The sequence below is a fragment of the Rhincodon typus genome, chromosome 12, assembly GCF_021869965.1.
Source record: "Rhincodon typus isolate 14 chromosome 12, sRhiTyp1.1, whole genome shotgun sequence".
In the NCBI taxonomy this organism is placed as follows: Eukaryota; Metazoa; Chordata; class Chondrichthyes; order Orectolobiformes; family Rhincodontidae; genus Rhincodon; species Rhincodon typus.
The window spans coordinates 5046743-5070968 of NC_063343.1; the positions used below are offsets into that span (position 1 = coordinate 5046743).

Sequence of the window (24226 nt, forward strand, 5' to 3'; positions counted from 1 at the left end):
CATGGAATTACTCTAACTGTAGAGCTGTGCGAGGTAAATAGTTTGCCTCTCAAATTGTTTGTCAAGAGCTCACCTGGTAACTGGATTGATACACCAGCTTTCTGTTTGTGAGCCTCACTCTCAAAGTCTGGTTCAGGATGAGGGTGGTGTTGGCCGTATGTAACGTGAGCTTGAGCATCCGTAAGAGTAGGAGGAAGGCACTAAAGCTGATGTTATCCAGGGGTTAACATTGCCAGAATGCAACTGCAGTGCCTTTTACTTGAACCAGCCCACTAGACGAAAATAGAGGTATTTCAGACAGCAAATAAGAATCCTATTAATCATTAGTGAAGAATGAAGAATAATACGTCAGAACATAGAAGTGTCTGGTTCTATTTAAAATTTTTAGAAGCTGTGGCCCCCCAGATCATAACTTAACTCATTCTTAATGTATATTTTGTCAGAATTCTGAGCTACAACCGATTGAGGTGCATTCCCGTTCATGCTTTCGACGGTCTGAAATCTCTGAGGTTGTTGTAAGTATTTAGCAAAGTGTTACTTGAAACAAACTTTGTGTGTGAGGAATGGCCAATGTCGACTTTACCCTGGCTTCACAATGTGGAGCGCCGTTGCTGAGAGTCCCAAACTCTGGAAGGCCCTCAGACCTTGCTCCCCTTACTCCAATTCTCTACCTCTGCCCACCCCTTCCAATTCACTCACTTTCCACATGCCATTTCCATCTCGCAAACCTGAGTAACCATTTTAATTTTGTCCCACATTGTTTCTGGAAAATATTTTATATTCCCGCTTGACTTGCATAGATTAGGTCACTCTGGACAAAGTGTGAAAGGTAATCCCCAAAGAACATTAGTGAACCAGCATTAGGTTGGGATATTACTGAACTCAGTTCACAACATGATGAGACTTGAAAAATGTGCAGTAAAAATAATTAAAGCAATTTTTCACACAGGATAAACAAGGTATAAACCTAGGAGAAGTGAAGTGTGATGGAGCAGCATTCACTTTTGATATCACTGCCTAACATTCTCTCTGACTAAGGCATGTTTGCTCTCTTAGTACAAAGTCATTTTAACTTCATGATGTGTTCGTGCCTTGTAGCAGGTTTTAGCCTGACTGTTGCCACATCTGATGGATGGATAGGAATGTGTGTTACTCCTTGTGTACTACCCTGGACCCAAGGCAATAGCCCCTATACTGGTGCCTTTGGCTATTCCCTGCATTACACTCCTGTGCTATTTGGTCTGTGCCATAACATGGCGTGTGCATTATCCTGTGTATGCTACAACCCAAGCTATATTTGATCCTGTGTATGATTCACATCGGTCATGTAAACGTAGCCAGAGTTACTCTTCCCATTTTCAAAGATCCCTTGCACTACAAACCAGTTAAAGATAACAGAAGAAGTTCTTCCTTCATCTTTTCAAAGGATGTAATAGGTATTTTCAACTTTAAAAAATAATACTTCCAATGTGTAACATGGTTCTGTTTGATTTTATACAAAGCCATTGATATAATTTTAAAAGATGTTTTTTTAAACACAGGACCCTACACGGTAATGACATCTCCACCATTCCTAACGGAGCATTCAGTGGTTTATCGTCACTATCTCACCTGTAAGTAAATAAGGGCCTTTTCTTCTTCAAAGATGTAACCCATCTGAAGAAAACTGAGTATACTATCCTTAAATGGCAAGAGATATAAGTAAGATTGAAACACTCCAAAGATGTGCTGCACGATATTTGAGATACACTCGTGTTACAATGATCAATGATATGGAAAACGAATCACCACAGCATAGGAGAGGACAGATCGCCTGACCATGTTGAATATAACATGGAATGGACTGGTTGGAATTGACGAGAACAAGTACCTAGTGCCCTCCAGCAATAACAAGACACAATGTAGATAGCCACACAAGCTACGAAGATAAATTATATTGACGAGAAAATATCAACAATCTTTCTTCCCACAGTGGAACAAGCTGCCAAAGGAAATATTCCCAGCCTCATCCCTTGAAAACTTCAAGACTTATCGCTAGGTTATATCCGTTTATGAGTTTTTATTATCAGGGCTACCATTGCAGGTCTGGTTTCTCTCAAACTAATGGCATAAAAGTTGGCAGAATATGAATATTAGTCTGTGACACCGTCACGAGTAAACTAGAAGCAGAATTCTTTACAATCTGTCTGCAGTTTGTGTTCCTGGTTGATTTTAACATTGCTTTCATTTTTGAAAGGAGCCTTCCTTGGGAATTACATTATAATGTTGTTTGTGTTTTGCTGCAGCCTCAACTGAAATAAGTTTATGAATTTGAGACTCACTTCTCAGCCATTCTGGGTAGATTTTGGCAGCAGACTTTACTAAACTCCATTACTATAGCTGCTGAAACTGTCCATCCTGCAGAAGGAGTGACTTCCCCCAATAATGAGCTGCAGAAGTGACATTGTGAATTTAAATTCTTTCTGAATTAGCTTCTTGTGCTGATGTTTTCCTTGAGTATTGTTGGTGTTTTGGAGATAGAAGATTTCACCCCCTAACCATTTATTGCTTTATTCTTCTTATGATTGGTTGCAGAGGCACAATTTGTTATTATTGCAACTTTTATATTCAGTACACGCCTTTTTCAGTACACCTCCATGTAGTAGGTTGGTATGGTGGTATAGTGGGGTTGGCACTCTTCCCTCACAGCACCAGGGACCTGGGTTTGATTCCAGCATTGGGTGACAGTCTTTGTGGAGCTTGTATGTTCTCCCTGTGCCTGTGTGGGTTTGCTCTGGTTTCCTCCCACAGTCAAAGATGTACAGGCTCGGTGAATTGGCCGTGCAAAATTCTCCAGGGATGTGCAGGCTAGGTGGATCAGCCATGGTACATGGGAATACTGTGGTGCTGCACACCTGAATGTCTTCCTCATCTTTTCGGTTGTACTTTGGCAATGAGATTATTCAAGTACTAAAACAAAGTTGCTGGAAAAGCTCAGCAGGTCTGGCAGCATCTGTGGAGGAGAAAACAGAGTTAATGTTTCGGGTCCAGTGACCCTTCCTCAGAACTGATGGTGGCTGGGAAAATGTCAGTTTATATCCAGAAAATAGGGACGTGGGTGGGGTAGGGAGTAAACGATAAGATAGAGCCCAAAGAGAGAGAAAGACAGTTGGACAGACAGAGGAGTTGCTAACGATCAGGCTGGGAGGGTGAATAGTTGTTAATGGGGACTGTTAGTGACTAACAACAGCGGGTGTCTAGTGGCAGGCAATGTGGTAACAAGGCCTGGTGTGTGGGGTCGGGAGCTGGGACATGGGAGAGTTTAGGCCCTAAAATTATTGAACTGAATATTGAGTCCAGAGGGCTGTAGGGTCCCCAAGCGGAAAATGAGGTGTGGTTCCTCCAGCTTGCGCTGGGCTTCAGTGGAACACTGTAGCAAGCCGGAGACAGAGATGTTGGCCAGAGAGCAGGGTGGTGCATTGAAGTGCCAGATAGTTTATTGAGTTTTTCTGAGGAAGTGACAAGAATGATTGATAAGGGTAGGAGAGTGGATGTTGTCTACATGGACCTTACTAAAGCATTTGACAAGGTCCCTCGTGGTAGGCTGGTCCAGAAGATTAAGTTACACAGAATTCACAGTGAGTTGGTAAGGTGAATACAAAATTGACTTGGTCATAGAAAACAGAGGGTCATTGTGGAGGGGCATTTCTCCGATTGTATGTCTCTGACCAGTGATGTCCAACAAGGCTCAGTGCTGGGATGCTGTTAGTAATATATATGAATGCTTTGGATGAACATGTAGGTGGTCTGATTCGTAAGTTTGCAGGCAACAGTAAAAATTGGTGGAGTTGTGGATAGTGAGGAAGGTTGTCAAAGGATACAGCAGGGCAGAGATCAGTTGGAAAGTTGGGTGGAGAAATGGCAGATGGAGTTTAATCTGGCCAAGTGTGAGGTTATGTATTTTGGGAGGTCAAATGCAAGATGGAAGGATACAGTGGCAGCATCCTTAGGAGCATTGATTTCCAGAGGGAACTTGGGGTCCAAGTCCATAGATCCGTGAAAGTAGCAACACAAGTGTGTAAGGTGGTAAAGAAGGCATACAGCATGCTTACCTTCATTGGTTGGGGCACTGAGTATAAAGTTGGCAAGTCATGTTACAGCTGTATAAAACTTCAGTTAGGCCACATTTGGAGTATTGTCAGCAGGTCCAGTTGCTACACAAAGGAAGAATGTGACAGCTTTTGGAGAGGGAGCAGAAGAGGTTTACCAAGATGTTGCCTGGATTGGAGTGTATTACCTGTAACGAGAGATTGGACAAACTTGGGTTGTTTTCATGAGAGCGTCAGAGGCTGAGGGGTGACCTGAAAGAAGTTTATAAAATTATGAGAGGCATGGATAGGATGAACAGTTGGAGTCTTTTTCCCAGGGTGGAAATGTCCAATACTAGGGGGCATAGGTTTAAGGTGAGAGGAGAAAAGTTTAAAGGAGATGTGTGAGGAAACCTTTTTACCGAGAGGGTGGTAGGTGCCTGGAAGGCGCTGCCAGGTGAGGTGGTAGAAGCAGATACAACAGCAACATTTAAGGTGCATTTAGATAGACACATGAACAGGTGGGGAATAGAGGGACACAGGCCATCTGCAAGCAGATGAAATTAGCTTAGAATGGTATCATGGTCACAGATGTGGTGGGCCAAAGGGCTTGTTGCTGTAATGTACTAAGGTCTATTGCAGCCCCCTACCCATCACGAATGGTGATCATGGCCTTCGTTTTAAGTCTGTGTCCTGGCGGTGGGACAGGACATACCCAAGGATGATGATGGTGGTGTCTGGGATGTTGTAATATATGAGTCCTCGAGTATGACTCTGTCAGGCTGTTACTTGACTAATCTGTGAGCCAGTTGTCCCAGTTTTGGCACTCACCCCTAGATCTTGATAGGAGGACTTTGCAGGGTTGACTGGGCTAGTTTGCTATTGTTTGCCATCCCTTAGTCAATGCCAGGATGACTGTCCAGTTTGAGTGCTTTTTGAGGCTTGCTAGGGGCATATCAGAGGGTATTTTACAGTGAGTGGGCCTGGAGTCCCATGTAGGCCAGACCAGGTTAGGACAGCAGATTTCCTTCCCTAAAGGACATATGTGAACCAGATGGGATTTTACAAAAATTGACAATGGTTTCATGGTCAGCACTATCTTTTATTCCAAATATTTATTGAATTTATATTTCATCATGTGCCATAGTGGAATTTGAACCTAAGACTTGAGAACATTACCGTGTCTGAATTACTAGCTTAGTGACAATACAGCTATCTTGACTAAAGTGCCTGACCACCAGTAGAGAGGGAAGATTTTCATTTCATTAGCCTGAGCTGGCAGCCAACCCTAGCCACACATTTGGAGAGTCAATTGGACATGGTTTTCCCTGTCGGTTAACAGTTAAACAAATATTATTTTACTAAACTCTCACAAGTGTATAATGATAGTTAATTAAAGTAAATTTTCTTTAACTTTCCATAATACAGAATGGACCTCCATCTGCTAAGTGATTGAGCTATTAATTTCCTCTGGATGACTGAACGATTTTAGCTGGAAAGGGGCTTTTTATTAATGAGCTGAACTTCTTGGCTACCAAGCCACTTAGCAGATTTCACTCAACTCCTTGCCTCCTTAAGAATAACAAAGTGTGGCAGCATTGTAAAGTATTGCTATTCGATCTGTCATTGTGATGATGAAGCACTTTGCAATGTACCTTGGAACAACATAACAAAATAGCCAGACACTTCTGGACTCCATTAAAAGGACAATACCATTTCTGCGTTAATTTAACCACCATGAAATAAACCAAAGCAACTCAGCTTTGATAAACAGAATCAGAAACAAGCATGCATGTCTTTCAAGTTGGTTATGAGTAAAACTAAACTTTTATGTGCAGCTGGTCAGGTATGTAGGTATAAAAAGGATTAAGGGATGTAGGGACTGGTTGAAACTAATATATTCGTCGGGAATTATTGCACTAATGTTCTCCATTTGCTGGTTTAACAGTTGTAGTTAAGACGATTTACAATGCATGCTTTGCATTATCATTTGCTTATTAAACAAGAGTCTCTGTTGAGTTATTTCATGCATAGTTCATAGCACTATCGGTAATGAAGATGCCAAATCGCACATTTTTTAAACTTGCGCTTTCCCTAATCTGCTTTCTGTATTCTTCTGAGAGACCATTTTATGAAACTGTTGGGTGCAGTGGGATACTGCTGTTTCACCTCTAACCCCGTTTGTTTTAAATCAAGCTCAAAATTAGACAATGATTCTCCTCTGTCTTCCATGTTCCGATGTGAAGTCCCCAGTGAGCATAATTGTCAATGCAATTCGACTCTGAGTTCCTTCATTTTTGTCCCCGCTTCCAATTTCGTCACATATTGTCGTGGCTGGGGAGTTGTCTAAATGTAACCATGGTTAACGATGCACTGTAAGGGCAGGGGGGCTCATTGGCTACATGACAAGTGTGTGGTTGATAACAGTGAGAACAGCAGGGGTTTAAGCCCCAGTTCTGGCTGAGGCAGGCTGGAGTTTCGTTTCTCGAGTTGCCCTTTACTGAAGTCATGGCTTAAACTGTGGCTTGCAACCCTTGAATAAATCAGGGTCGCAGCATACAGAAGATGAACTGCGCATTTTGGCGAAGGATTGGGTGGAATATTGATATGGAATATCATTGTCTCATTTCTGGTAGGTGAGGCTAATCCAATTGAGTTCAAATCCAAAATGAAAGTGTCTCTGACTTTTAATGGATGGAAAATCAGAAGGAATAAGGGAAAAGCATATTACAGGCCAATGAGGAATAAGCAAGGAAGTGGGATTGGTTGAATGGCCCTACTAAATACCATGCCTGAGTAGGATAGCCCAAATGGCATTTCTTGCGGGATAATTCTATTTGATCACCGTTTCCAAATTCCTGAGCGTACCTCCCAAGGGCAGTTATTCCTGAATCTGCTCCTAAGTGTTAATCCACACATTTGGAATTGTTGCCATTTGGCAGACGGGCTGCAATGATTTGTTAAAATCTCAGGATGTAAATGTAGCTAATAAGGCCATCATTTATTGCCCCTCCCTAATTGCTGTAAAAGTGGCAGTGTGTTGCCATTATGAGCCCAATTCAAAGAGCTGTTAAGAACTACTGTTACAATTCACTTTGCTATGCATCTGGGGACCGAAACAGATAAGGATTTCCTCCCCTGAAGGATATTAGTTATCAGATGGGTTCTTTTTATCTGGCAGTCCCATTGTTTCGTGGTCACTATTACTCATACCAGCTTTTTATTCAAGAGTTCATGTAAATTCTCAAGCTGTTGTGATTGAATGCAAAGTCCTGCCTCCAGATCATATTCCAGATCTCTGCATTGCTAGCCCAGTATCATAACCACAATCATAGAACCCCTACAGAGTGGAAGCAGGCCCTTCGGCCCATCAAGTCCACACCAACCCTCTGAAAAGCGCCCCACCCTATCGCCGGTGCATTTCCCATGACTAACCCACCCAGCCTGCACGTCCCTGAACAATACAGAGCAAGTTAGCACGGCTAATCCATCTAACCTACAGGTTAGATGGCTGTGGGAGAAAACTGGAGCACCACACAGACACAAGGAGAATGTGCAAACTCTACACGGACAGTCACTCAAGGGCAGAATTGAACCCACGTTCCTGGCGCTGTGAGGCAGCAGTGCCAACCACTGAGCCACCGTGCCACCAGTATAGTTATCATTAACGGTAACCCTTCTGGCCTTGCAAATTTTCCACTCACTAAGTGATACAGTTGTGAGAAGGTGGGGTCAGTTATTGGCACTGGTATGTTTAACCTGTTAGGAAAGTAGACTGTTTAAAAATGAAACACATCTATGCGTAGTGCATAATTTTGAAATGAGTGTATTGATTTTGTTCTGCCAGCACTTACGCAGGTATTTTAAAAATCCTTGCAGTTCATCAGGAAATTTAAACGCATCAGAATTCATGTTTGAATTCCCTGCATGAGTTGCTGCCTGTACTGACTTTAAGTGTAATCTGACCTCTTATACCAGAGTGGCCATGACCTTTAATTTCATGGCGCTTGTTTTGAAGTACCCACCTGTGAGGAGCCTGTTAGCATCGGGTGCGATAAGTCTTCCACCCCAAGCAGTGTAGTTCTCCTTTAAAGTCAGGGGACAGGTTGGGTGTTTTGAAACAGAGATAGTAGGAACTGCAGATGCTGGAGAATCCGAGACAACAAGGTGCAGGGCTGGATGAACACAGCAGGCCAAGCAGCATCATAGGAGCAGAAAGGCTGACGTTTCGGGCCTAGACCCTTCATCAGAAAAGCGGGAGGGGAAGGATGAGGACCTCATCCCGCCCCCTTGACCTGTCCGTCCTCCCTGGACTGACCTATCCCCTCCCTAACTCCCCACCTACACTCACCTTTACTGGCCCCATCCCCGCCTCTTCGACCTGTCTGTTTCCTCTCCACCTATCCTCTCCTCTATCCCTCTTCTATCCGCCTCCCACTCTCTCCCTATTTATTTCAGAACCCCCTTCCCCTCCCCCTTTTCTGATGAAGGGTCTAGGCCCAAAACGTCAGCCTTTCTTCTCCTATGATGCTGCTTGGCCTGCTGTGTTCATCCAGCTCTACACCTTGTTGTCACAGGTTGGGGTTAAAGTGTTGTTCTTCCTGGGGGGAGGGGTGATCTAGCGAGAGAGGTTAAAATGACCCATTGGGCACCCATCAAAAGCTTTCATTCCCCTCTTTCTGTCTGCTTCTAGTGCCCTTGGGGCTAATCCTCTGTACTGTGATTGTAACCTGCGTTGGCTGTCTGAATGGGTGAAGACAGGCTACAAGGAGCCAGGCATAGCTCGCTGCACAGGACCGGAAGACATGAACGAGAAACTCCTCCTCACAACGCCCACAAACAAGTTCCACTGCAAAGGTACGTTGTGTCGGAAAAGTGACTCAAAGTAGCCTCGTGCACCAACATGTTGGAATCACTAATCGAGGAGGAACATTATGGAGAGAAAGCACTTAAGCCACATCCAGGAGTCCATTTCTCAGGCTCCAGTATAGGTAGGAGAATCAGTCAGTCCAACTTGTACCATTCCTGACTTAGGAAAATTAATGATCAGAACGTCAGAAGTGTGAATTATCAATCACCTCTGTGTTTAATTCTCCGATATATGGTCCCATCCAATAAAGTTCTGCACGAGGAGTAGTCTACCCAATGTGTTTTGCCAATCAAATAGAATTCGGAACTGTGTAAGCTGGAAGGACTGATGTGTATGGGACCTACTGACACAGAGGTGAATATAAAAACTACGAACAGGAGTCGGCCACTCATCCCTTCAGGCCCTGCTGCACCATTTGATATGATCATGACTGATCTGATCTCGGTTTCAACTCCGCTTCCCTGCCCATTTTTCATGACCCTTTCACCCATTACTTGTTAAAAATCTGTCTGTCTCCCCCTTAAATTTACTCAGTTTCCCAGCGTCTACTGCACTCTGGGGTAGTGCATTCCACAGATTGGAGAGAAGTAATTTCTCCTTGTTTTTGTTTTAAGTCTGCCACCTCTTATCTTAAAGTTATAACCTCTTGTTGTAGATTGCCCCACATGAGGAAATGTCCTCTCTGTATCTACTTTATCCATCCCCTTTAGCATCATATATTAAATCTCCTCTCAGCCTTCTAAACTCCAGAGAGTATAGACCTAAACTGTGCAGTTTCTCTTCATAAGACAAACCCCTCGTCTCTGTAATCAATCCAGTGAACCTTCTCTGAACTGCATCCAATGGAACTACATCCCTCCACAAGGAAGGGGACCAAAGGTATTTCATAGCTACTGTTCCAAAAGAGATCAAGGTGTGCACATCTGCTGCCACAAGCTAACTGGCTTGTACTGAAAACTGTCTTAGAGTCATAGAGTCTTACCGCACGGAAACAGACCCTTCAGCCCAACCAGTCCATGCCAACCAGACATCCTGAACTGAACTAGTCCCATTTGCCCGCGTTTGGCCCATATCCCCCTAAACCTTTCCTATCCATGTACCTGTCTAAATGTCTTTTAAATGTTGTAATTGTACCCGCCTCTACCATTTTCTCTGGCAGCTCATTCCATATACGCACCACCCTCTGTGTGAAAAAATTGCCTCTCAGGTACCTTTTAAATCTCTCACCTTAACTCTCTGCTCTCCAGTTTTTAGACTCCGCTACCCTGGGGAAATGATCGTGGCAACTCACCTTATCTATGCCCCTCATGATTTTATAAACCTCTGCAAGATCACCCCATCAGCCTCCTTTGCTCCAGGGAACAAAGTCCCTGCCCATCCAGCCCATCCTGTACTCAATGCTCCAACCAATGAATGCAAGCATGCCATACACATTCAACATCACCCTGTCTACTTATGATGCCACTTTTAAGGAACTATGTACCTGCACCCCCAGGTCTCTCCATTCAACAATACTCTCCATTAACTGTCTAAGATCTGCAGTGGATTGTCTTTCCAAAATGAAACATCTCGCAATTATCGAAATTAAACTTCATCTGCCATTAAGCCCCCCGGCCCAGTTGATCAGATCTCATTGTACTCTTAGATAATCTTCTTCACTGTCTACTATGCCACCAATTTTGGTGTCATCTGCAAACGTACTAACCGTGCCTACTGTATTCTCATCCAAATCGTTTATATAAATGACAAATAAAGAGGAGGTGACACCTAATGGTATTATCACTGGACAATTAATCCAGAGACCCAGATAATGTCCAGGGACACGGGTTCAAATCACACCACAGCAGATTATGAAATTTGAATTCAACAAAAAAAACTGTAATAAAGAGTCTAACGATGACCATGAATCGATTGTTGGGAATTTCAATTGTCAGAAAAACCCATATGGTTTACTAAAGTCCTTTAGGGCAGGAAAGTCTGGCCTACATGTGACTCCAGCTCCACAACAATGCAGTTGATTCTTAAACTGCCCTCTGGGCAATTAGGAATGAGCAATAAATGGTCAATGATGTCCTCATAATGAATTGAAAAAAAGAAGGAACAACAGTGGACCCAGCACTGATCCCTGTGGCACACCACTGGTCACAGGCCTCCAGTCTGAACAACAACCCTCTACCACACCCCTATCTCAATATTAATTTGGTGTCATAGAATCTCTACAGTGTGGAAGCAGGCCATTTGTCCCATCGAGTCCACAATGGCATACCATCCAGACCCACCCTGTCCCTATCCCTGTCCCTGTAACCCTGCATTTTCCACAGCTAACCCACATAGCTTGCATAATCCCTAGACACCATGGGCAATTTAGCATGGCCAACCCACCTAACCTGCACGTCTTTGGACTGTGGAAGGAAACCGGAGCACCCGGAGGAAACACTCGCAGACACAGGGGGAATGTGCAACTCCACACAGACAGTTACCCGAGGGTGGCATCAAACTCAGGTTCCTGGCGGCTGTGGGGCAGCAGTGCTAACCACTGAGCCACCGTGCCACCCCAGTATCTTGAACACTCTCCTGCAACAAGTGCAGGGTTCATGCTGCGTGGGGAATACAGAATCATTATGCTTTGGGATTCCTGGATAGCAGGAGTAATCTAGTGATCTTGGGCTCCAATAAGATCTGTTCCTTTTATCCTTTCAGGTCCACTGAACATTGCTATCTTATCCAAGTGCAATCCCTGCTTGTCCAGCCCTTGCAAAAACAATGGGACCTGTAACAGTGACCCAGTTGAGTTCTACAGATGTACCTGTCCCTACGGTTTTAAGGTAAGAATGCAATTGGGAGGAGAGATAAAGATGGTCAGATTGCTCTCTTAGCTATCTTTACTAAAAACATTGCCTTGGGCACAAAATGGAGTTTAATTCCTGGATTGGAGGATTTTCACCCTAAAAATCTCTTCTATCGGCTCAGACATTTGCCACGTGGAATGTAAAATTTTCTAACACGTCCCTACCTCCCAGACCCAAAATTAACAATAATACCACGATCCTACTGCTGCATTTGTTAAAAGCAATCCTTCTACATCTGCTATCCATTTCCTCAGCTTTTATGATCTGGTTCAATTTGGCCATGACAGCTTTTGTTTTCTCTGGTTTGATGGAGACTTTCTTGTTTGGGAATGCAACGTATTTGAAAGAAATTATGTTTTGAGTGGGAACGTTACATGCTGTTGGATTACGATATGCTTTGTCATTTGGCTGCGCAAGAGTGATTTCATTTGCTCGTTTATAACCTCAAAGTACCCCTTGATGTTTCTATTTCCCTGTCAGTTTTGAATCCTTCCTGAGGGAATTGCATGCTGAGTCTCCAGTGAATCACCCTGAGAGAGTGATTGCATAAACATAGTCACTGTCTGCTATCACAGTAACACACTCAACAGGGACTGTCAGCAGATTGTTTAATAACAGGGGAGAAAGTTCACAAGTAGTGACATATTTGACCCCAACTTGAGCTTTCCAGGTTCTCAACAAGTCTATTTCCACATCAATGAACTTGTCAGACTCCATCCTTGCTTCAGATCCTCTGCTGCTCAAACCCTCATCCACACGTTTTGTTACCTCTAGATTAAACTATTCCAGTTCACTATGAGCCTGCATTCAACTTTATGCCCTCTGTAAACTCGAGGTCATTCCAAACTCTTCTGCTCTGCACTTAGCACATCAAGACCTGTTCATTTATACTGCCTGCACTCCCAGTTAAAGTTTGTATCCACTTTTGAAATGCTCCTGTAGGAGCAAGTTACTGCAGACGCTGGATTCTTTATTGAAAACAAAAAATTGCTGGAGCTCACAGCGGGTCCGCCAGCATCCATGGAGAGAGAGCAAGCTAATGTTTCGAGTCCAGATGAGCTCTGATGAAGTCATCCAGAAATTCAGCAGGTCTGGTAGCATTTGTGGAGAGAAAGCAGAGTTGGTGTTTTCAAGTCCAGTGACCCTTCTTCAGAACTTCAAGGTCACTCAGACTTGCTGAGTTCCTTGAGCAATTTCTGTTTTGGTTTCAGATCTTCAGCATCTGCAGTTCATTGTTTGAATCGAATTATTCACTTCCCATCTGCTGGGAACTGGGCTGGGGGGTGATTCTAATCTCAGCTAACAGAATCCTGAACAGCCATCTGAGAGAGAAGATCTCTGTCCTTTATCAGGTGGATTTCCCTTCTGAGGAGATGGTACATCCTTCTCCACCACTCTCTGATCTGTGTTCCATTGGCTGTCTCTGCTAGCACATGGTGTTGAATGGTGATGGTAAGACCTTTTGCTATTCTAAAGGTGTCCTTCCTCTGCAGAAGATGTTGACTCATGCTGGCTGTACTTCAGTTCCAAGGCCTAGCCATTTCAACCAGAGAGTGTTCTTCTTGTATGAGCTTCAATAGTTGTGGTAGGATATCAGACTAGGGCAGCACAGTGGCACAGTGGTTAGCACTGCTGCCTCACAGCACCAAGAACCTGGGTTTGATTCCACCCTCAAGTGACTGTCTGTGTGGAGTTTGCTCATTCTCCCTGTGTCTGCATAGGTTCCCTCCGGGAGCTCCAGTTTCCTCCCACAGCCCAAAGATGTGCTGGTTAGGTGCATTGGCCAGGTTAAATTGTCCTGTAGTGTCCAGGCTAGGTGGATTGGCCATGAGAAATGCAGGATTATAGGGTAGGGTCATGTGTCTGGATGTGATGCTCTTTGGAGGGTTAGTGGTACTTGATGGGCCGAATATCCTCTGTCTACATTGTAGGGATTCTGTGAACTCTGCAGGGAAGTGGACATGGGACTTCAGCCATATGTTCTCTGCTGATTTTCCAGTTGGTCCTGACTGCTATGCTGCAATTCCAAGGATATAAAAAATCGCATACACGTGCACTTTGGTTGAGAATATGATTGGAGTTCCTTCTGGCAGTGTGACCTCCTGACTCTGGTTTCTATGGCTCTACCTGACTCTAAGAAAGCAGTTCGCTCCCATCTGGTGCTGCCCAGCTTTTGTGTGCGTGTGTCCTGTTTAACATTGCTTTTAGTAAACCCCTTGTGGTAAAATGCAAATTAAACTTATGTTTGATGGCCAGTGCGCCTGAGTCGCTTACTAATTCTGTCCAGACTCAGAACTGGAAACAGACCACTTGGCTTTGGTACCAACGTCTTGTAACTACTTATCGGACCAAATCCCAATGTATATCACCACTTTCACCATGGGAATGGAAGAAATTGGAGAGGTTGCGAGGCACTGTGCAGCTCTGGATGGCTGCACATACATTAATCTGCCGGCTGGGGAATTATGCTCCTTTTCAGGGGACGTCAGTAATTTCTCTGATCCTTCTGTTCTCACAGGGCCAGGATTGTAGTGTTCCCATCAACGCCTGCATGAACAGCCCATGCCAAAACGGAGGGACCTGTCGCCTCAGTGAGGGAGAGAAGCGTGGATTCAGGTGCAAATTTAAATAATCAAATGACAAAGATGGATTTCAGGCCTACTGACTGTCAAATCGTGCTTTGTAGCTGGGAATTTAAAGGATAACCTAGTGTACAGTTCACTTGCACGACCCCATTGTGATTCCCAGCAGACACATCCACTACCCAGAGCCCTGCTGGTGTTACTGACACATCAAATACTCCCAGCCTATGAGTAGCGGAAACTCTCCCAGAGGAAGTGGGACTTCCAGTCCCTGGGCATCCAACGTCCAGCCCATCAACACCAACCATTGAGCCACCATGCAGGCGGCACGGTGGCTCAGTGGTTAGCACTGCTGCCTTACAGTGCCAGGGACCTGGGTTCAGTTCCACCCTCGGGCGACTGTCTGCGTGGAGTTTGCACATTCTCTCCGTGTCTGCGTGGGTTCCCTCCGGGTGCTCCAGTTTCCTCCCACAGTCCGAATATGTGCAGGTTAGGGTGGATTAGACCATGGTAAATTGCCCCATACCTGAGTAGGTTAGGCGGATTAGTCATGGGGAAATGCAGGGTCAGAGCAACAGTACAGGTCTGAGTGGGGTGTTCTTTGGAGAGTTGGTGTGGACTCGATGGGCTGAGTGGCCTACTTCCACACTGTCGGGGAGTCGGTGAACAGGCAAATGGTCATTGCATTCTTGCAGGGCAGCCATTTTATCCCCGGGGATTGTGGGAGGAGGTGGAAGTGGGGTATTGACTCCCTTGACAGTTTAGTCAAGGAGATGGAGAGCATGGCACCCTGTATAATTCAGTTCATGACTTCCAGCGATGGGATTTGCTTGGAAACCTTATTGCAGATTTGCTGGGCAAGTTCACATCTGAAGGATTAAAATGTTGAAAAAGTTACCATGGGACGTGGTACAGTGAACACAGTGGGGACAGAGGGTGCAATATTAACTTGATGACTTGGATCAGGCACTTTAGCTATTTGAATTTGGTGAGGGTGTTGATGTAGAATCTGAGAGTACTGGTACAGTAGGGAAGAGAAGAATCTGGAACAAAAACAAAGTTGCTGGAAATGCTCAGCAGGTCTGGCAGCATCTGTGGAGGAGAAAACAGAGTTAACGTTTCGGGTCCGGTGACCCTTCCTCAGAACAGAGAAGAATCTGAACTGGTTCTTGTTGAAGTATTCGAGATTACTTTGACCTCCAATGATACCTTTGAGGTAATGACAAACTCCACAATGATTGAACTGATTTTGAGTGCAAAGGTGAAATGTTTCAATTTACTTTGAGAGGGGTAGATTTATTGAACCAGATACTCAGCTAGGCAGTAAACATGTTGGCATATTCAAGAGGTAACTGGTGAGATATTTGTCCAACAGATTTATTTGAAATCACAAGCTTTCAGAGCCCTGCTCCATTGTCAGGTAAGTGACTTCACCTGATGCAAGCGCAGCGCTCCAAAAGCTTGTGATTTCAAATAAATCTGTTGGACTATAACCTGTGTCGTATGACTTCTGACCTTGTCCATCCAGTACAACTCCGGCACCCCCACATCATGGTGAGGTATTTGCCAGAGAAAGTGACCACAAACTGCCTGGGAGCTTCCTGGGTTTTATAATGCAACTGGTACACGGCACAAGAGTTCATTCATTGATCAGTCAGTCCTGTTTTGCATTTCTATCGAGGATTATAGAATCACTGAAAGCCCACTATATTAATTGTGTGAAGGAGAATGTAAATTGAAAATTGCCCTTGTTGTTTCAAAGAAAGGAACGTTCAGCAAATGGGGGAGTTTTTATTTGCAAACCAAACAATTGGTTGTCAGCTCTAATACAATGACAAAGTGAAGCCTTTGTGATCATTCATAATAATTCATTAGGAGGATGTTAAAATTGTATTGTGTTAACCTAAAAAAGGTTACGCAGTGCTCAGAATTTCAGCTTCAAAAATACCCCAGTGTAGAGTCTTCATCGGAGAGATGGTGGCAGATTCATGTCTTCGGCTGCTGCGTTAGATTTTACGGATCTGTTATCTTTTAAAAATGCTTTCTTCATTGCCTGGAGCAGAAAATGAAACTCTCATGCTCTGAAAGATGATAGTATCTGAAAATCTCCCAGGAAATTAATTTGATTTTATTGGGGGTTTATGGTTGAATGATTGCGTCTTTTGAAGTGTTATTTCTGGGCAGAGACTATGACTAAGCTCCCATGAACTTTCTGCAGTCTCGTATACTAGGTTCAGAAATAATAATGTCATGCTCTTGTCTGGCCTACTGCATCAATAACCAAAGCCCAAGACAGCTTTGTTTACTCTGGATAGGGTCCAATGATCCAGTGCAGGAATAAATATAATCTGTAAATGCCCAATAAAATTCACATTTTTGACCTTTGTGAATCTGCATTAATTTAGCCTTTCTTACCACAAATCTCTGGTGTAGTTAGAAAGTTGAAATTAAAAGTGTGTGGGGAATGAAGTCACAATTTGCTGATGTCACCATTATCTTAGTACAGGTGCTGTACTGTGTGCATTGAGATGCGTCTTTGTGACATTAGTACAGAATTTTACAGTCAATTCTCAATATTATTTGAATAAACATTAGTCTTGGATTGGATTGTCATTACTGAAGCAGGTAGCTCAAGACAGGAAATTTTCCAACCACCTCAGATCCCACCACAAAACTCTCTGGGTAGGTACAAAATGGAGTCAGGCCCACCATTTGGAGAAACAGATCCAGAAGCCAGATGCTGTGGGAGATTGTCAAGGCAGACTGGTTAAAAGGCCCAGCATGCTGCTCTGAATCCTTGCTCCACTTATAAAAGAGCAGTTAGGTACTCCAGCCCTCACTCACCCCACTGCCTGATTCCTTACTGCCTCCTCAATGCCAACGTGATGAACCCCACTCATGACCCCCACGACTCCTTACACTGTCCTTGCCAACTTGCCTAGTATTCATCATTGGCAGGGGTCATGTACAGCTGCAATAAAAGTAAGTAAGAAAAAAATAAGAAGAGCTCTCACTTTACAATCTTGGCAATGAAGGAAATTGCCATCTGTGAAGCCTTCTCATACCTTTTAAGGTAAAATCTCCTAAAAGCAAACAAACTTGTATTCATAGCCCACATCAAAAACAGCTATTTTTTAAAAATATTCTTTAAGCTGTCAAAGTCAGAGATCACTGAAGACGTTAAACTTTTGAAACTCAGTCAAGCTTTTGTAATAAAATGATAATAGTCTGTCAGGAAATGTTAACAAGCAGTACACAAACAGATTCCATATCAACTGGCCTGTCAATTCAAGCAATTAGTATAGTCCTTTTTAAACAATCACTGGCGTCATCCAGTTGTTTTTTTTCCTATTATTTAAAGAGTTGGAGACTTAATAAAGAAAAAATTTCAGTCAAACAGACCGACCTTCTTTTCAAGAATAGTTACATCTGCTCCATGAATTTATGACTCCACCCTCTAGGTTATGGCACTTACAACAGCCAGTATAGGGTATGCTTGAACTTCACCCTAAGTTCAAATGTCTCTGTTAAGTTCAAGTTCCTTCCTTGTGAATCGCACCCCTCCAATTTCCCTCCCAATGAAGGTGAGATCTGCCAGAAGTACCCACATTCAGATACTGCCTATATTCCTTTAAAAGGAAAATCCTGCTTTATGTATCTCTGAAGTTAATTTTCATTTCGTGGGAACTGAGAAATGATTGTTAGAAGAGGTTTTCCTTTGCCGTTCAGATCACTGCCTAAAGATTGCAGTCATTATGTCAGAATGGAGAGAATGAAAGCTTGGTCAAACCATTCTCATTGAGTTGGGCTGACCCTACTTACACTGAGGAATCGGGTGGTCGAGATGTCTCCACAGATCAAAGAGAGTGGCAGGTTAAGAAGTCCTCAGCTTCTTACCCAGCAAGAAGCAGGATGGCACAGTTTCTGGGTTATTTAGGTAGATCTATTGAGAGGGACAGTCAAGGTCTTGGGGGCAGAGTATCTTCAGAAGAGAGAGCTGGCCTTCTGGTTTACAGTTAACCACCTCATAATATGAGGAAGTTCAATTATTAAAAGCCTGATGTCATGATTCAATCCTGAGCAGCAGACATCCTGATGTTGCTTCACCAATGAGGCAGTACCTTAAAACAAACTGCATAGACTAGTCCTGAAATCTTCAGGACGGAGATTTTTTTTTCTTCTGTCTCTTAGACTAAACTCAAATCCAAATTCATGAAGGGAATAACTATGACAATTATTTAATCTGGCAGCAGTATTTAGCTCATTTGGCCGACGGAGCTGAGGCAAAGAAGGAATGTACGCTTTGTAAACTGAGACGAAGGGCAAATTATTTGTAATCAGATCCCCACATTCCTTAAATGGTGACAGATTGGAAAGTGTCCGAAGGGACCTAGAGTCCTTGTTCGGATTCCATTGGAAACTCACCTGCAGGTGCAGCAAACAATTTGGAAAGCAGATGGTATAATTATCTTTATCACAAGAGGAACTGAGTACAGGAGAAATGAAACCTGGAGTCAATTGTATAGAACGCAGGGGGGACCCTACCTGGAGTTTTGTGTGCAGTTCCGGTTTCCTTGCAAGTAAAGGGACATGCTTGAAATAGATAGAATAGAACAGAAGTTGACCAGACTGCTCCCAAGAATATTTTTTTTTAACTCATTTGTGGAAAGTGAGCATCACTGACTGGGCCAGCATTTATTAGCCATCGCTAGTTGCCCTGGAGAAGGTGGTGGTAAGCAGCCTTCTTGAAACACTTGAGTTGACCTACAATGCCATTGGTGAGGGAATTCCAGAATTTTGATCCAGCAACAGAGAGAGAACGGAGATATATTTGTAGGTCAGGATGTTGAGTGGCTTGGAGGAGAACTTGGAGGTGGTGGTGTTCCCATGTATCTGCTGCCCTTGTCCTTCTAGATGAAAGTGGTCTTGGGTTTGGAAGGTGCTGTCTGAGGACCTTTGGTGAATTTCTGCAGCGCATCTTGTAGATAGTACGCACTGCTGCTACTGAGCATTGGTAGTGGAGGGAGTGGATGCTTGTGGATGTAGTGCCAGTCAAGCGGGCTGCTTTGTCCTGGATGGTGTCAGGCTTCTTGAATGTTGTTGGGGCTGTACTCACATCCAGGCAGGTGGGGAGTATCCCATCACACTCCTGACTTGTGTCTTGGACAAGCTTTTTTTTGGGGCACGGCGTGGTCAGGAGATGAGTTACTCATCACAGTATTTCTAGCCTCAAAGAATGAAAAGTGACCTCTTGGAAAGTTACAGAATTCTTAATGGGATAGATGTGGAAGATACAAAAAGGAATATTTCTCCCTACTCTAGGTTCTAGAGCCAAGGGTCACAGTTTCAGAACGAAAGAAAAGCCGTTTCGGACTGAGAATGGTGAATCTTTTGAATTCTATCTCCCATGGGGCTGTGGAAGCTCACTCATTAACTAAATTCAAGAAGAGCCCAAAACTAGTTTAGTTTGGGATTATGTTCTCACCGAAGGATCTGTTTCTGTGCTATACGACTCAATGACTCTCTGACTTGAAATTGAAACTTAGAGAGTACCAAATGGCCTGGACAGAGTGGATGTTGCGAAGATGTTTCCATTGGTCGGAGAGACTAGGACCCGAGGGCGCAGCCTTAGAGTAAAGGGAAGCCCTTTTAGATCAGAGATAAGGAGAAACTTTTTCAGCCAGAGAGTGTTGAATCTATGGAATTCAGTGTCACAGAAGGCTGTGGGGGCCAGGTCATTGAGTATGTTTAAGACGGAGACAGATGGGTTCTTGATTGTCAAGGGGATCAAGGGTTACGGGGAGAAAGCAGGAGAATGGGGTTGAGAAACCTGTCAGCCATGATTGAATGGTGGAACAGACTCAATGGGCTGAATGGCCTAATTTCTGCTCCTATGTCTTCTGGTCTTATAGACTGAAGGGGTATGGGGAAAGCAAAGGAAGTAGCATTGAGATAATCAATGAGCTCTGATCTAGAATGGCAAGGCTGGCTTGGGAAACTGAATGGCTTACTCCTGTTCTGTGTTCACCATCCCATTTCTTATTGCTATTCAGCACTTATTCAGTAATTTCCAGTGTGTTTTTAAGTTCCTTTCACTCATTTTGTTCCAGATGCCTTTGTCCCGCAGGTTTTGAAGGGCAGTTGTGCGAAATAAATCCTGATGACTGCGAGGATAATGACTGTGAAAATAACTCCACGTGTGTAGATGGAATCAATAACTACGCCTGTCTTTGCCCACCCAATTACACAGGTATGGATGGAATAGCATCTCAAGAACAGGATTTCCAGCTGTGGAATTACTACCTGTTTAAAAAAACTTGAAGTCTCTTCTCTTACAGGGTTCAGCCAGCAGTGCAAAGCCACACAAAATAGGAACTACTCGTGTAGGCTAATCTCTGCAATCCCAAGCTTGGGAAGGGGAGTAGGAGTCACATTGCCAGTTCTGCGTTCCAATCGAGTGTCCTGTTTGAAAGTGTGTGTAAAGGCTTAGGACCCTGGAGCAGTCTTGCAAAGAAGTCACAGAGCTGCCCCTCACTGGGCGCAAACAGCAGAGGGTGGGCAGAGCTCAGAAGAGAGAGAAGGGGAACAACACAGAGAATTAGACAGAGCTTGGAAAAGCCTAGTCTTGGGAATGTTAGAAACTTCTGCAAAGTAGGCTGTGGAGTAGACTGACCAGCATGGGGTGGTTGAGTTTGTGGAATAGTTTTGCAACGCTCTAAGATTAGAGCCTGGTATGTCTCTGAATAAAGATTTCGCCTTAATATTACAATAAACAGTGTTATAGGGAAGACCAAGCCTGCACAAAGTTCTTGATTTTGCCTTCTCCTCAATCAGTTCATCTTGAACCCAAATTCATGGATGTGAGCTTAAAACAGCACCATAAAAAAAGTGCACACGTGTGGCCACCAAGTTGGAACAGTCTCCATTTTAATCCCCTTAAATAAGCTCAGAACTTGACCTTACATGGGAAGCAGCCATTTAGGAAAGGTTCTAGAGTAGGCATGGCATCCTGGACCATCAGCCTAACAGATTCTGGAGACAGGTGTTCATGTGGACAGTGGGTGTCTTGCCCTTTGCTTGACAAACTGCAGTGGGATCCCAGCATCACTTTTCTCTGGGAGGCTCCAATACTATTACAATCCACTCAGGCACTTCTGTGGACGGCATCCGTACACACGCTTGATTAAGTCCCCAGTACGGGAAAAGTCCCTCCCTCGAGAGCTGCCAATCAATCAAGCAAACTTTCTAAAACACCCCGAAATTAATCCCGCGACCTTTGCAGAGAAAAACCTTTGAGAAAATTGAGAAGAATCTGCAATAAAATGCACATTCAAAGAAAACACAGGGCGTTTCTATGTGGCTCATTAAAAAATTCTCTCCAGAGCGTTCTGCGATTTCTAAGCTTTCACAATGCGTCCCACATGTGCATATGCTTTTCATCCTTGAGAGCTGGCATGTGGTTCCCAGGCAAGGATTAACTCCCATCTAAACCACAAAGGATAGAGTCTATAAAGAGGATTAAAAACGGAGGTCAAATAATGAGGGTTTCCCTAATTCTAACCAGATCAGAGGCAACCCAACTCCATGGACAATCCTCTCACTTCAGCCGAAGAACACACACACAAGAGCCCTTCCCGGTAAGCTGACATAGACTCCATGATAAACAGCCCGAAACCTTCAAATATTACCTCTTTCCATGGTGAAATGGATATTAAAATAATTACTTTGCAATCCTGTATGTGTAACCTCGCCTTGGTCTTCCAGGGATGCCTTCAGTTCCCACAGTGCTTTGCTGTTCCAGCTGGAAAGCCAGACTGCTGTTAGTTGATCTGACTGAATATTGTCCCTGACTCACACTATTGTGTCCCATGTATGCACCTATCTCAATGTAAATAATGTAAATCTTAAAATGGGATGCTGGGAGTTAGTGGAGGTGGGTGATTTGAGACCTCAACAAGTGCTCAGCCTTGCCCCTTTTTGAGGCATCCTACAGCTAAGTGAGGGGTGTCATACTTAGGGTTATGAGCCATGACTGTCAGTGGAAACATCGTTGGTGATGGTGGAAGAGCTGGAACCATAATGGACAATGGCCACTTGCAAGAGGAGGATCCCTGAAGAAGAACACACATGAAGAAGGCAACAGGAAACTAGCAGGTTCACCTGCACATCCGCCAATGTGGTCCATTGTATCTGCTGTTCCCGATGTGGCCTCCTCTACATCGGTGAGACCAAGCGGAGGCTCGGAGACTGCTTTGTAGAGCACCTGTGCTCTGTTTGCGACAAACATCAACAACTTCCAGTCGCCAACCATTTCAACTCCCCCTCCCTCTCCCTGGACGACATGTCCATCCTAGGCCTCCTCCAGTGTCACAATGACGCCACTCAGAAACTAGAGGAGCGACAACTCATATTCCACCTTGAGAGCCTACAATCCAATGGTCTCAATGTGGACTTTACCAGTTTCAAAATCTCCCCACCCCCGGCCTCATCCCATGACCAACCCTCCCTCTCATCCCCGCCTCCTTGACCTGACACAACCTGTCCATCCTCTCTCCCACCAATCCCCTCCTCCCACCTCACTGACCAATCCCCACCGCTCCCTACCTGCACTCACCTATCACCATCCCACCTACCTTCCCCAGCCCCACCCTTCCTCTCGATCTTTATTTCCCAGCTCCCTTCCCCCTCCCCATTTCTGAAGAAGGGTCCTGACCTGAAACATCAACTTTCCTGCTCCTCTGATGCTGTCTGGCCTGCTGTGTTCCTCCAGCTCCATATTGTGTTATCAGGAAACTAGCTCATGTACTGTTTCTCAGTTGAATTGCTGGTTGAATTGAAAATCAGAAGCTCCCAGCTGTAGCTGAAGATGGAAGTATAATATGGTAAAGCCTGCAACAATATACAAAGAACAAATCTTTTAGGCAGATCACCTGAAGTTGAGCAGTGGATCCTACAATGTACATTTGCTGTAAGTCTTGCCCATTTCTGATGTAGACTTAGAACATTAAGATCCTGTATATGCATAGTGTTAACTTTATATCTTTTAGGACTTCCCAAATTGCTTCACATGCATGAATTATTCCTTGAAGTGCAACCACTGTTGTCATGCAGGCAAACAGCAGTTAACGAGCTCATTGGGAAGTGTCCCATGCAAAAATTGAGATAAAGGAACAGTTAATTAGTTTTTAGGAAGTGTTCGTTGTGGGAGGAAAGCCATTCTTCTTCAAATAAAGTCATCAAATCATTTGCAATTGCCTTAATGTGCAGATGGAGCTTTGGATTAACATCTCACCTGTTCGACAGCCAAGTAGAAATTTGGCTTGGACAGATGCAAAGATTATGTGCCACACCTGAATATTGGAAGTCAACTAAACTGAATGTCGAGTGGGCATTTAATGGGTGGTTGATGAGGTATCACCTATTTTTGTGCTAAGGCCTGGAGGAGTATTGGTTCTGGGGCTCAGACAGTGCAGCCCTCCCCAGGCTGTCCACTGGAGTGTCAGTATGGAAAACAGGTTCAAGCGTGGATTGGTATTTGAAACCACAGTGGGTCTAGCTAAGAGTGCTACCCTACTGATCCAAGCTAACCCTTCATGGAGCTGTCTAAGATATCTTTCCACTCCATGAATGATTTGCAACTCTATAGTTACAAACCATGAAGCGATGCCCTCCAGAATGCACTTATAGAGGTAGGGGGTGAGTGAGAAGATCAAGTTGATTTGCAAGGGATGGGTGACCACTGTCTCTGTTGTTTTGTGTCAGGCAATCAATTTTTTTCAAAGGTTCTCTGGCAGTTTCTAAAATATTAATCACAGGATTATTGCAATAAGGCTGGAGGCCATTTGGCCCATCATGTCT

The 24226-nt window shown here is 44.1% G+C and overlaps 1 protein-coding gene across 1 annotated transcript in view; it reads left to right on the forward strand.

The window, feature by feature from the left end:
• Positions 1 to 24226, forward strand: part of LOC109911258 (slit homolog 3 protein-like) — a 614108-nt gene that overhangs the window by 547203 nt on the left and 42679 nt on the right. Inside the window, exons 23-28 of the mRNA XM_048603610.1 lie at positions 444 to 515; positions 1542 to 1613; positions 8761 to 8924; positions 11638 to 11762; positions 14305 to 14402; positions 20479 to 20618. Of these exons, the coding sequence (XP_048459567.1) occupies positions 444 to 515; positions 1542 to 1613; positions 8761 to 8924; positions 11638 to 11762; positions 14305 to 14402; positions 20479 to 20618 (671 nt within the window). The remainder of the gene's footprint in view (positions 1 to 443; positions 516 to 1541; positions 1614 to 8760; positions 8925 to 11637; positions 11763 to 14304; positions 14403 to 20478; positions 20619 to 24226) is intronic.